The sequence below is a fragment of the Sceloporus undulatus genome, chromosome 1 (assembly GCF_019175285.1).
Source record: "Sceloporus undulatus isolate JIND9_A2432 ecotype Alabama chromosome 1, SceUnd_v1.1, whole genome shotgun sequence".
NCBI lineage: Eukaryota > Metazoa > Chordata > Lepidosauria > Squamata > Phrynosomatidae > Sceloporus > Sceloporus undulatus.
Genome location: NC_056522.1, coordinates 141,464,142 through 141,479,139, shown reverse-complemented (window position 1 = coordinate 141,479,139; position 14,998 = coordinate 141,464,142). Strand labels below are relative to the sequence as shown.

Sequence of the window (14,998 nt, the reverse complement as noted above, 5' to 3'; positions counted from 1 at the left end):
TTGTGATGAGGCTGTGGTATAATTGCTGAAGTGAACCAAAGAAGAAAAAATTGATCAGAAATAAAAACATAAGCATAAAATAGTATCAGTAAATACATTCAGTGGCCCACTTAAGCTATTTATCTATGAATTCGTATTCTGTTCAATCATGGGCAAACAGATAACCATTCATGTTGGGAAAATACAGATAAAGTTTTGTTTATCTGCCTTTCCTCAAAAATCTGGAGCATAATTATACACACACATATATATATATACCCTCCATACTGACCATTACAAATTTAGGTCACAAGTCTCACATCATCCAATGTGTTCCATTAATAAGGCTTTATTAACATTTTTTAATATAAATTCAGGAACATTTCAAACAATGTGCAAGACAGGACTGTACTTGCCAGCTCTTCTCACGCTTTAACACTGACCCACAGGCAGCCTAATAAAGTCCCATAGAGCCACGTTTTCACATAAAGTTTCCGTCCAGATTCTGTCAGTAGCATACTAACAGTAAGGCCGCTTAAGAAGAGAAAGGATGGCAAAGTCTTCTTGAGACTTAGCTTGGAATGAACACATTTTCCAGGGAACCTGTTCCTTCTTTTAGAATCCTTTGCATCATAGAATTCTATTAGCAGCCTAGGAGCAAAGAAAAGGTTTTTAAAAGGAGGGCAGAAAGAAACCTATTTACCACAAAATGTCCACTAAGGGGGTTTCATAAAAAAAATTCATATCTATTCTGGTTTAGCACAGATAATCTTATCTAAGAGCTGTTTAGTACATTCACCCCTTAAATATATATTCTAGATAAAATCTTATACAAACCTATGAGCAGTATTCAAAGATATACAGCTGTGTTAGTCTGGTAAATCAGCATGCAAAAATTGTGTGCGGAAGCAGGCTAGACTCTACTAAAGCTCATGCTACCAACTTCTTTCTTTCAGCTAGTCTCAAAGGTACTATAAGCAGTACGTGTGAAATAGCAAGGGGGAGTTTGCATGCTGACAAATAGCAGTATGTGAACCCATCCTGTCATTCTCAAAAAGACATAGCAAACAAGTCAGTTTCACCACTTATCAGCTTACCATCATTCTAGAAATATGCAGGAAAAGAGCACTGTGTAGTTTTTAGTGCTCAGGCATGTCGTACTCACAAATACCCATCAAGTCTACGAATAACCTTTCCAGGGGGATAGATACTTGAATATCTCCTTGCCACACTCAAGTAGAACCCCTGGTTCTTGGATCACATTGTCTGTGACTCCTATGGCATCAGAAAGCTATTTCACAATAAGTACAAACTCTATTAACCAGCTAGCTGCCCATTAAGCTGAGTTGTAGGTGATCCAGACCCATGACATTTCATTACTTACTTATCCTTGATTTCAAAACGTTCATGAAGCCATCTTCGCATATACATCTGTTCTTCTGGAATATCTTTTAGTTCAATTCGATCAACATAAATATGGATTCTTGGGCACTCCTTACAAAGGAAATCTAAAATTCAGATGAGAATCATGAACACTTTTGGTCCAGGCAGGTAACCATTCCAGCAGAGTAACCCTTGTTCCAACAGAGTGATGCTATTTTTATTTAGTACAATTAAATCTAGTTCCAGGTATTCTGCACTATCTTTATATGAAACCAGCTTCTGAAAACAAAACCAGGATATGAACTTTGAATAATATGATTCACAATATATCAGGGCTATTTTTCATCCATGTTCAGAGACATGAACTACTGCTAAAATTATTGATTATATATTGATTTATAGATAGATATTTTCACATCTCAAACACATTTAGTCTTTCACTACTGCAAATGCTGACAGGGTGGCTTTCCTTAGTGAAGAAGTCCAGGTGGACCTGGGCTGCGTGGAGACAGATAAAAAGCAGAAATGCTGAGCTGGAATACGAAAATGGTACTTCTGCATCAATTATTATAACAAATACATTTTTCACTGAAATAATGACAGAGCATAACATCTCCCACCCAGGTTATTTTAGGTTCCAGACAGTACTATCAATGCAGAACAACCATGAAACCCAGTATGCCAGCCTACTGCCTTTTTGAACTGTGGATTCTTACAAAACTACTATCCTAGGTTGCAATTTCAATCATTTCTTCAAGTCACACCATGCAATATAAAGGAAGATACAGTATTCGTTTAAAGAAACAGTGCTTCCTGGCATCTTCTTCTATCATTGTCAAACTCTTGGAAACTCTTCTTTCCAAGTCCCTGTGGAAGTGTGGGAGAAATTTCTACTCTCTTCTGTATGCTAAGTCCCTCTTAGCCTTAACACTACCTCAAATAAATCCAGCTTTTCAATGCAGTTATGAGAATGGTCAACTGGATACAATCAAGAGTTTCGAGGAACTATTTTAATTATGCAGTTCATCTTAGCAGGACCGATTCATTTTGAAAAGACACAATGTCACTGTAACCACTTCTGCTTAGCAGTGGATAAGAACAATTTACAGCATTCCTGTTTTTGTTAAGTAACAGCTGGAGTCTATCAAAAGAGCCACTAAAGGTTGCATGGTCCCATGACCCTTAATTTCACATCGGCTCAACTCCCCAAAGGCTTATGTAATTAGGCTAAAAAAGCTGAAGCTCACTGCAACAATTCATTAAGTACAAATTACATCCAACTTTAGGAATACTGGCTTGAACTGCCTGGATTTGATGGGTGGCTTAATTCTCTCAAACTTGCCAGAAGTCTATTCTTGGAAGCAGGAATAAAAAAAAAACCTTGCCTTATAAGAAACAACATAATTGAGAACCATACATTACCAAGAGCTTTTCAGCAGAGACAACATCCTCAGTGTGAATCAGAAATTGTTTAAAATTGGTTAAAGGGACTCTCATGAGAACAAAACCATGGTGGACTTGCAAGGACATATTTCAGTCATAGAAAAGAAAGGAGCAGAAACTGAACTCCAGAAAGCACCTGTGTTTGCTTGCAGAATATAATAATAATAAATGGCAGGAACAATGGAGACAATTTAAGAGAGATTAAATGACACGGGTACAAAAACCATTAGCACACCAATTCCTCCATAACTGGTACTGGTGGAGGGGGATGAATAATAAGAGCTTACAAAGATGCAGGATGGGTTCACATCTCACAATACACCATGATAATACAAGCATAACATTCCATCTATGGTTTGCTTTGTGCAATGTGAACCTGTCACTCTGCTTGTCAAGGGAGAAACAAGCCATGTTCCAATATCAGCTGCTACAATAAGCAAATGCCTTTGGTTTGTTTAGCTCCTCCCACTTTCAATGGAGGCATGTAAGCATGTGCGCCAGCCTCCATCTTTCTTCACATCACAGCTTACTCCCAGTGTGATTTCTGAGAGTTTGGGGTGTGGGGAAAAATAGATTTTCCCCAGTGAAGTAATACTGCAATAAAAGCATAAAAGTAGCAAGGATACGACAGAATCAGGAAGAAGAAACTAGATGTTTATCTTTCAATATTATGTACAATCTGTTGTTTCATACATGTATTGCATCAAAAATTTAGTGCAAGAATATGAAACATCTTAAATGTGTTGGCTGTGCACATGTACACACGCTTGTTTGCTTCACAATCCCAATCTTAACAGATCTGCAAGAGCACCACTGGAACAGCTGGATTAAATCTAGATGTCCAATGACAGTTAAAAGGATTTTATTCTTAGATACTGGAAAGATGAGCATTTTCTGACTATAAGAAAGTATGTAAAGTATGAGGAAGGCAAACTGCCATTTCTGGGTAGAGGACAAAGAATGATCATTTCAAAACTATGGGTACGACTTGTACAGAAAGAAGATAGCAACATGTAACAAAATTAACTTGTTTCTATTTAGCTGAATTTCCAGTTTCATGGTGGGGATCCCCCTCCCCTACAAATCTTGATTTTATACTGTCAAATAGGCATAGGCAGCAACTGGCATAGGCTGCTGCAGTATCAGTATTTCCTTCACATGCCCACAAATGGTGCATATAACCATTCAAATGTTTGTGATCGTTCACCTTGTCTCTAGATCAAAATTAAATGTGACATTACAAAGCTTGAACAAGAAGATGAGATGCTATCTGGAGACAATCTCACAGTTCCTTCAGACAACTCCAGACAGTTTGGCTCACAAATCTGAAAACTCAGTAAGCGACTGACAGATTCTTCTGAGAAGGCATCTCCCTCGGCCCTTCATCACAGTTGACATCAAGGCCAACTCTTTCTGTAGTGCCCCAGTAATATCTTTTTAAAAAAGAAGAAATCTGCAAAGGCCAGTTATATGATGAGTGCTGGACACAGGAATGTCTGGTTTGTACTGAAGACAAGTGGGAGAGTGAAATCAAAGGATGCCATTCACAAAACTGAATGTCTGGAATGTAAGTAGTTCTACACTAAAGAGACAGGAAGGTCTTCTTTACAAGACTGAAAGAACATCTGACTGATAGCAAGCACAGTAAAACTCAGGCCAGTCTGAAAAGTATGTTGAAAAAGGAAAAGTATGCTGGCAAATATGTGTTAGTAAAGAAATTTGTGATAGTCAACAAGTACAACCTCTAAAATACTAAGATCAACTGAAACCAGACCTTAGTATATATGAAAAGTTAAAACAAGCCATACTGTTTATCAGTGGAATTTAGCTGGTTGTCATTACAGGTGGTGACTATTAAAGTATTTCTCTTCCTGAGGTTTTTAAGCCCACTATTTGAATACAGTCTATCATTTTGCATACATACCCACCCATATATTTAACTGTCTACTGAAGCTACACTCCAGGCTGATATGATACTCTCTCTCTCTCTCTGTGTGTGTGTGTGTGTGTGTGTACACACACACATACTCATCTACAAATCTAAACATTTATGCCCAAAAACTGACCCCAAAATCCCAGGTCAACTTATTTACGGGTCACTATAGTAATGTGACAGCAGCTCTTTCAGATTTCCCCATGCAGTTTCTTTCTCTCTTGAGCCAAGCAGAAAGAGTCCTGGGTGACTAATTGATATTGCTGTTTGTTTAAGAGTGCCTCTCCACTCGCCCGCCCAAAAGTTGAAACGAAAGCTGAATGCTGATACAAAAAGCCTCAATGAGAGTCCCTCTTGCCGCATGCACACAATACACACACCGAAGGAGCCTCCAAGTTTTACCCTCGACCTATCCACGGGTCACGGCAAAATCCATAATTCTGGCCCCAAAACCTGCCCTCAACCTATACATGAGATCGACTTATGTCAAGTATATACGATAAATAAAACTTGTTAGTCTTGAAGTTACCACAAGACTCTTTATTTATGTGTGTTTACAACAATCTACCACAAGCTATCCCCTGGAAGTAGCTGTACTTATGACTGAAGCTAGTGTTTCATGCTCAGCATTTCAAAATTCTTATTTGTACCTAAAATATTTTAATAAATGCATTTTTAAAAAAAAATGATCTTATATAACATTTTATATTTTGTGTAAACTCATTTTTATGTAAAACATCAACTTTTGAAATTCATGCATGAATTGATGGCCATGATTTTGTTTGGAGTATTTTAAGCATGTTCACTCTTTCGCCTACATATTGTCTTATCAAGCAGGTTGTGCAAGTCATAACCTTGCTTGCTTCTGAGCTCTGATCCACTCAGTGAAGTGCCTGCGGGATCAAACTGGACATTTCAATGTAGACAGTGGAACAAGAGGATTCTTGCTACGGTGTACTCTTTAGCACCACTGAAATATTCTGTAACACATGTACAACATGTATGTCAAGAGAGAGCCAACAAACACTTTGATTTTCTTATCTGACTGGGACTGTAAAAACAAAAGAGGTTATAATGCACCTGGCAGTTTGACTTGGCAGATCACAAGCTGGCAGAGCAAAACTGCTCTGGTACGGAAACCAGGTCATTAAAATTCCATCCTATGTACCAATTTTTGTCATCAAACTGGTTGAGAGAAGGAAAGGATTTCTTTTTATTATTCAACAGTAATGACTCACCTGTCATGGATGGTGCCACTTTCCTTTGTCCTTTATGATCTACAGTGCCTTCATATGCTACTGTAACATCGTAAACTGCATCCAAATAATTCTTCATCACATTAATAGCAACATGAGTAGCCTTCACTCGTGGAGTAAGAACATGTTTTAAGACTGCAAGTCCTAAGCAAGAGGAAAGGTATTAAATGCTGCACCTTTAACAAGAGGGAGTTAAAGGACAGAGACTTAACCATTTGAGGTTTCTACCCCCAATAAAGTTAAAACTTTTTAATTTGGGCTACAATTGGCACATTTCAGCTATACAACACCTAAAGGTTCTTCCAGGTGTAATAGGACAGATCTCTTGAGAAATTCCATGTTCTCTGCATAAGAAAGGGGCAGTTAAGCTTCACACAGGACAGGAGGAGTTGGATCACAGGGAAAGTTACTTTTCTGTTGCTAATGGAAGTGAAATGTTATTAACTGTCTTTTATTGCTCTTTGTCCCTGGTCCCCACAAGAAGGGGCATGGCCTTGGTTTGCATCGATATCATTCTAGATCAGTGGTTCCAAAACATTAGTCCTGTAGATGTTTTGGGCTTCAATTCCTAGAATTCCTGACTGTTGGCCAAACTGGCTGGGGCTTCTGGAAGCTGATATCCCAAAAACCTGGAGAACCAAAGTTTGGGAGCCACTGTTGTAGACCATCTCAACTGACAACAGAAGTAACAACTGAGATAAAAGATAGGCTTGTGACTAACAACATCAATTTTTTCCTCCTGCATGATTTTAAATATCTTTGCCTGATGAAGAAGCCAGTGAAGCTATGAAAGCTTGCATGATTTATTTTGTGTTTAGTTGGCCCAATAAAAGATATCGCTATTTTGTGGATTTTGTTATTTCATATTGTTTAAGACACACAGTGCGCCTGCTCCATACGCAGGTGCACCATACGCAGCTTCTGGTTTATGCGGAAGCTGCACTGCAACCCATTGAATGGCGCATGTGCCCATGGCGCATGGGCACCGTGCCACCGCGAGCACAAGCCACATTCTACTGAATGGGGCTTGAGCTTATGCAGTATTTGCCTTATGTGGGGGTCCGGAAAGGATCCCCGCATAAGGCAAGGCTCCACTGTATTAATAAGTAGAAAATATCAGCAGTTCTAAATTCCTCTTATATATGCATAATCCAACATTTAATTCTGACAAGTCCTTATGATGAGCCCTTATGCAAAGGATCTGAAAATGAATCTTTACACTATGGGGAGTCTTCATTCTTTTTTAATTAAAGAGAGAAAAATCAGCATTATTTATGAAAGTAATGGTAACAGAATTTTGTTTTCCTTAGATTGATCTAACTGGTTTTTTTATCTAAATGGTCACTCATTCTTTTATTCTTGTGCAAGAAAATCGTCTGACACTATGGGTAATAGCTCATTGAAGAAACTGTTCTATTAGTTTAAGTATCATTAATGTGTAAAAGGAGAGTCAGGCATGGTAATGGTTTGAGTGTTGGACTACAAATCTGGAGACCTGGGTTTAATTCCCAGCTCAGCCATGAAACCCACTGGGTGACTTTGGGCAAGTCACACACTCTCAGGCTTAGGGGAAGGCATTGGCAAACCTCCTCTTAAAAATCGTGCCAACAAAACCCCACAGGTTTGCCTTAGGGTTGCCATAAGTCCAAAATGACAACTACAAACGTGTAAAAGAGCTTGCACAGTGAGAAAAAGGAGGGATGAAATATTTCATTTAGAGCAGGGGCAGGCAATGGTGTGGAAGGGCAGGGCTGTTGTGCTGTGGTGCACCAGAAGTGATATCACTTCTACTTGTTATTTTCAGCCAGTTTTTGGCCAAAGCCCAAACCCAAAAGAAAAAAGCAGGGAGAAATGAGGAGGTGGAAAGGTCAAACAACCATGTCCGCAAGTAGCTTTGGGGGTGAAAAATTTCTTGAAGCATTGAGGCTTTTGTGGGGGACACAAAAGTGGGGTTTGGAGTCTGCCTGCACCTTGTAGCCCTAATTTTATCTACCCTGATTTACACAGTAGTTAAGATGTTTCATTTTCTACTCAAATGGAAACTGGCTACTTTTACTATCTAACTTTTCTGGGAAGTTTCCCACAAATGCTTATTGCTTCTACAAGTGTTTCTTCATCACTCTTTATAACTGAGGGGAGCATTCATATTAGGTCAGCCAAATACATTTCAGTAATGTTTGTTTATTCAACATGAGAATGACTGTGAAAATGTTTTGAAGTAAAACACTGTACTTTAGTATGTTAAATTTTCATCAAAGTGTGACTGTTGTGTTTTCAACATGTTGTTTCAGTCTCTATGCACTGAGCTGTGTTATGACAGGAATTGTTTTTACTGCTAAGCATTCAGCTCAACACATGGAATACCGTTGCAGCTTCTACCAAGTATCACATACAATAATAATCAAAACACATAAATGTGTTAGGAAGAAGAATGATTCGATCAGGCAAGAAAAATATTTATCCCACTTTAAAAAACAGGTTTGAGTCTTTTTATGTATCTGAATCTCTTGTGTCTTTTCAGACAGGATCAAGAATGAGTGTTGTTCTGAGCAGGAGACACTGAATACTATTTGAAATACACTGTGATTTGGCTGCTAGCAAGAATGACTAAAGTGAATATATACTGTAACCCTCATTAATTTAGAGATTTAGGGTGCATCTACATTGTAGAAAGAATGCAGACTGACAACATTTTAACTGCTTTGACTCCATCCTCTAGAACCCTGGGACTTGTACTTTTGTGAGACACCTGTACTCTTTGGCAGAGAAGGCTAAATATGCTGTAAAACTACAAATCCCAGGATTATGTAGGATGGAGCTGCAGCACTGTACAGTGTCAAACTGCATTATTTCTACAGCGTACATGCACCCTAAGGACCAGATTTCCTGTTCTGCCTATTATGAAGTATCCAGTGGCTTTGGATCTGGATTTTCTTTGAGTTTATTACAGGCAGTACCTTTTGGAACCACAGCACATAAGGAGGGCAGAATTATCCATTGTCTTTCCAGCCACCATTTGTGGTAAGTATCTTGTTTTTAAAATCACAAAAAGAAACTTAGGCAGTATCCAGACCGGTGCTTTGCGCCGGCCTGGATACGTGCTAGGGTTGCCTCGGGGCGTCCTTTACAGACGCCCCTCAACCCTAGCACGTAACCACGGCATGGTAATGGCAGTGCTTGTGGTGCTCTTTCAGCGGTGCCAGGAGCTCCGAAACAGAGCTCCTTCCACCGCTTGCATCGCTGGCACAGCCTTTACATGGCTGCGCCAGCAACACAAAAGAGAAAGGGGCCAAGTGGCCCCTTTCTCTCTCTCCCCGCTGCTGTTGGGGTGTCCTTGGGGCATGAAGCCGAAGGACACCCCTTTCCAGGCTGCGGGGAAGCGGCTTTTTGCCGCTTCCCCGAGGCCTGGAAAAGCGGCGGATCAGGGCCTCTGGGGCCGCCGCTGTGGTCCTGATCCATTGGGGAAAGGGGTGGGTGCAGGCCGCCCCAAAGGGGTGGTCTGTATCCCACCTAAGGCCCGTTACAGATAGGTGGGAAGCGGTGTGCTGGTGCTGATTCTGGGGTTCGAGAGCATGCAGCAACCACACACTCCCGAACCCTAGCACATCACAGTGGCATCATCTGTATGCAGCGCCGTCCACACGGCGCACACATTTATAACATCGCGCATGCACCGTGTCCAAATGGGCGGAGCATGTGTGATGTCACTGTGATGCCCCAGGGCACTAATGGCACCTTGGCAGCATCGCCAGAAGCCTTTTGGGGCAGATCGTTGTCGCAGTTGTGTGGTTGCTGTGACAACGATCCAGAGGAGAAAGGTGTGGCTTCTGGCCGTCCCTTTCTCCTAATCTGTGCAGCCCCTTAGTCTGCCTTTCATTTTTCTTTCCCTGTTTCCCAATTTTTTTTGACATGCATCTTACCTTCCTTATCAGCATATGATTGACTAGCTGCAATGACTTTTGGTAGTTCTGGATTGTAACGTGTTCCCTCTGGAAAAATCACAAGATACATCTGCAGGATTGAAACAAATGTGCACATGGTTAAAAAACAACAACAATGCAACATGCTCTTACACATGTGAAAATTGTGCATTCACTACAAGCCCCTACAATTATCATAACCTGAGTGTGGAGGAGAGAGCACAATACAGGTTATTTCCATCACTGTATTTCACAATTAGGAACAGCACTTGTATTCATGGAATTACATAGTTTTTTCAAGCAAAGTAAGAAAGGAAAGTTAAATTGAGAATGAACATTTTGTTCAAGAATTATTTGAGCAGTTAAAGAAGAAAAAAGTACAGCAAATTCAGTGTAGAGAACCAGTATCTATTTTTTACATCCTGTCCAGATTCCAAACTAATTTCAACTAAATTTACCATAACTTGTGGTGTAATCCTATAAATATCTATACAGAATGAGCACTTCTGAGTTCAAAGTAAGCATGCACAGGACTGTAGCCTCAAAAATGTATTATCATAAAAATGATAAGAAACACAAGATTTCTTTATTCATTTCATTAACACAAAACAACTTGACAATGCAGTATATATCGTGCGAGACAGGTGTATATATTTGCAGGGAAAGAGAATATGGATCTGTCTCAGTGAATAGGAACTAAAAGGTGTGTTAAAAAAATAAACAAAACAGGTCAGGAAGGTTTGAAATAAAAATGTTGTCAGGGGAGGCTCCACAGTACCTGGATGAGATTACTGTGATCAATAGCCTCATTTTTCTCTCAGATCAGCCTGATAACACACAAGATTACTGTGTAAATGAATCTGTTCTCTCACAAAAGGAAATTCGTTAAGGAATATAGAGCTCAATGGCGGTTGTTCTAACAAAGCAAATTAAGTTCTTTTACCACCACCTTGTCCTAAATGGTGCATTATTTGTGCAACGAGGGCATTTTCTAACTAGGAACAAAGAGCAATACACAGAGAAATGGGAGATCTTTTCACTTATACACCCCTTTACTATTCTCCTTGATAGCAAAAATTTCAAACAAACACTACTTCTATTGTGTGTCAGTTGTTATCTCAAAGGAACACAACTGTAGCTTTAGATTGCCTTGAATGTCACCAATGTGGCTTGGTTTTGTTACTTAGATGAGTTTTAAATTGCTGTTCAGCTCAGTTCTCAGGGTGGTTTACAAAAAGAGTGAGCTTGTCCAGTTTGAAATTATCACAAGCAAAGTTAAAGTCAGAACCCAAAATGGCTTTCGTTTGTACTGTGAGGGAGGGACTGATGGTATGTATGTACTTTAGGCCTTTAATAGGCCCATGGTTTCTTAGTTCAGAATATAAATTACAACTCAGCAACAAGCACCTCAATGTGCTGCTATCAGTTGCTAATCTTCACAATATTTAGTATTAACTAATTTTGTTAAAATGCTAATTGTTTCAAAAACTATACAAGAGTAAGCCTTAAGAGAGAAAAGGACCTCTGTTTTAGGAAGATAAGGAAGAGGTATAGCCTGTCCCTCAGATACAACTGATAGACTTAATGGCCACTTCTTTGAGGAACTTTTATCGTGTATAGGCAAATGTCTTTCTGTATTAAGCATTAGAGCTTTCTGTCAGAGAATCCGACTTATCTCACAAAACTACAAATCTCAGGATGCCACAAAATGGAGCTATGACAATTACAGTTGTATCAAAGTGCTGTAATTGTATAGTGTAAGAGACACCTATGTCTCTAAATCCTCCATGGAAAGGGTTGCAAGGGGGAAGGGATGTTTGGTTGAAGAAGACAAGACTACACTTTAAAAGCAAATAGAAATTACAAATACAGTGGTACCTCGGGATACAAAATACCCACGTTACGAAATTTCCGGGATACGAAAAAATCCCATAGGAAATAACTGTTCCGGGTTACGAAGGTTTTTTCGGGTTACGAAAAAAAATTTGGTGCTTTTCGGCGCTATTTCGCACGAAATCGCGGCTTTTCCCCATTAGCGCCTATGGCATTTCGGCTTGCGAATGCTTTTCGGGTTACGAAAGCGGCGGCGGAACGAATTAATTTCGTAACCCGAGGCACCACTGTAGAAAGTCATTATATAGTGAATGGTGAAATGCAAATGGATGAATGGCCAACTACGAAATGTTAATTGATAAATTCCACAATCTTAAAACGAGAAACACCTCAACTAAATTCATTGTACTTCCATCAACAGTTACATAATGTAGTTTAAAGTTACCATCACAAACTTGAATGAATGACATTTGTAATTTTAAATAAAAGATTAAAACATATTTTGTCTTTGTTTGGCCAGAGTCAAAGTGTAATACATTCAGATTGTAACTACTGTTTTCAGTGTTCAGAAAACTGTGAAATCAGTTCATAATAGGAGTGGCTGCTTGACTCTCACACTGTTTACTCTTTTATGGGCAAAGCTGACAAACAGGCATATTAAAAGGTTATTCTACAGTAACGCCACCCAACAGAGCTTTTGGGAACCACTTCATAGCTGTGTGCTACTGTCAGAAAACCTAAGTTTGAGAGATGAAAGAGAACATCGCATTAACATAATGAAGCCACTGGATCTGGACTTGTGTCAGGTTATTTACACAGGCTGAAGAGCAGACCAAATATCACTTCCTCTTGCTATAAATAGCAGGTATATGAGCTTACATGGAGCGAGATTTTAGATAACCTTTTCTTTCAGTGAGACACTTCTTGCAGCTAAGACAAGCCAAGGTTTATTTTAAGAACCCCCCTCCCCCCCCCCACACACACCAGGTTAGCTCATCTTTTTTCTTTAACTATATTCTATCATTTTTACCAAACATTATTTGTTTTCTATAAATACTGTATAACGGGATGGGAATCATGAGACCCCCCCCCCCCAGATGTTCTTGGGCTGCAATTCAGAACAGCCAGCATAGCAAATGGTGATGAAATGCTGGAAGATGCTGGAAGGCCACAAGATCCCCACCTTTGCTCTATAGATTGGGGCCTTTTTTCAATTTTGGGAGGAGTCTTTTTATTTATTTATATTATGGGTTTCACCATGCCCGAAGCCACCTGCGTGACCACAAGGCGGGCAATATCATGGCGCTCCTTTGGCATGGCATTTATATGCTGCATGCCAAAAGGAGGGCCAAAAAGTGTTGCCATGGCAGCAAAGGTGCTTTTTTTGCCGGCTCTAAAAGGAGCAGCATTTTGTGGCCTCTTTCCGAGCCGGCAAACTGCTGGATCAGGGCCATGGCATGCGGTTGCCGTGGCCCCAATCTGGCACTGAAACGGGTGGTGGGATGCCACTCTATCGGGGACATCCATTTTGCTCCTAAGTCTCTTTGGTTTTCAAGCATCCTCCCTAATAAGCCTGCCTACCCGCCTCCCATGGTTCAAATGCCTGTTTGAGCCAATGAGGAAAACAACTGGGAGCTGTCCTTTGTGTCTCATGGATTTCCCCCTGAAGCAGCTCAGGGTTTTGTTTGTTTGTTTAGAAGAGCTGCTGGAAGAGATAATCAGAAAATCCTCATGCACTGTATTTGCTCCTACATCTGTTTATCACAAACAGATGTTCTGACCAGAAAACAATCTGCATCTTAGGGAGGCTAAAATAATGGCTCAATTCCAGTCAGAGTTCATTTTCTTGTAGTAATAGGGCTTTTGCCTTCTGATAAAGAATATTTTGTGAGGGCAGAATGTTTTTCTGGTGAACACATGAAAACATCTCTTTAGAGCAGATACTGTGGAAGGAGAATGCAAACCAAACATCCCCTCCCAGCCGCTGCTCTATGAGAATGAATGTAGGAAAGTGAACCATACAAATGGGCCAACAGATGTGAAAAAAGGACTGAGCATCTCCATGTACATTCCTTCCAAGTTACACATACATACGCACATGAGAATTCTTACCGGAGTCTCAACATCCATCTGGGCTTGTAACTTATTTTTCAGTTTCTTCTCATTAAATTTGGCACTTCGTTTCACATAGACTCCTCCATGCTAGTGCACAAAGAAAGGCAGTCTGTAGAAAACTTAATGATTCAAAAACACACTGTATTTCAATGTTTTAGATTCATGACAGTATTTTAAAGGAAAAAAAAAAGAACTGCTGCCCTAATTATTGCTAATAAACATGGATCTGGAGAAAGCATTTCTGTTTATACGAGACAATTTTGCTGAATTCCCTGATTTCCACATCATGCTGCATTCTTCCATGCCTTATCTCTCACTGTTTCACTTGGTCCATCAGCCCTATGCAGCTAAGAGTTGTAATAGGGGAGGGGAGCATAAAAGCCCCTTGAACAAGCAGAGCTTGTCTCTGTATCTCTAGCTGTCTCTCTATTCTGTCTTATACTGAAGGATCTTTGGACACCACAAATGCAAAATAATTTATAACAATGAGAATAAAAGCATATTAAGCAATTTGACACATTAAAAACAAGACAGTTTGAAACCAGTTAAAACAATTTTATAACAATACAATTTGCAAACTTGGATTAAACCAATCTGGCTCAAAAGCTTTAGTAAAAAGCCATGCTTTTAACTGGCACTGTAATGACAAGAGTGCTAGTGGTGATCAAGATCTCTGAAGGAAGGGTATTCCACAACCATGGAGAAGACCCTCTGCACTCTTGTCCCATAGAGTATGTCTTCCCCACCCCTCAGAAAGACACTGAGGAGGACAGAAAGACACTGTCAACACTATATTGAATGTGGAATAAATTAAATCCTGTATGCTAGTTTCATTTCATATTTTCTAATTTCACAGTTGCTTTTACAGAAGTGTGAGCACTGTTATACCTTAAACTGAAATTGCTAGATGAAACCATAGCACTGGAAAGTGGGCCCCTTGGATCAGCAAGTGTTCTGTTCCAGAGACCATAGCAGATAGGAAAAAATGTAGAGGATTGCACACCATATTATTAAATGGCGCTAATGTGAAACTGAAGCATGGTGTTCATGTCACCATCATTTAATAATATGGGGCATGAGGATATGAAGTAGCTCAAAATCGTGGATCTGGAGCCACTGGTTTCAGAGGCCCCACT

At 39.8% G+C, this 14,998-nt stretch overlaps 1 protein-coding gene across 1 annotated transcript in view; it reads right to left on the bottom strand.

Annotated features, from left to right (window-relative positions):
- Positions 1 to 312: 312 nt before the first annotated feature.
- AGPAT5 (1-acylglycerol-3-phosphate O-acyltransferase 5) overlaps positions 313 to 14,998 on the bottom strand; it is a 31,992-nt gene continuing 17,306 nt past the window's right edge. Inside the window, 5 exon segments of the mRNA XM_042477801.1 lie at positions 313 to 630; positions 1,364 to 1,487; positions 5,977 to 6,138; positions 9,915 to 10,005; positions 13,860 to 13,949. Coding sequence (XP_042333735.1) covers positions 405 to 630; positions 1,364 to 1,487; positions 5,977 to 6,138; positions 9,915 to 10,005; positions 13,860 to 13,949 — 693 coding nt within the window. The 3' untranslated portion in view covers positions 313 to 404.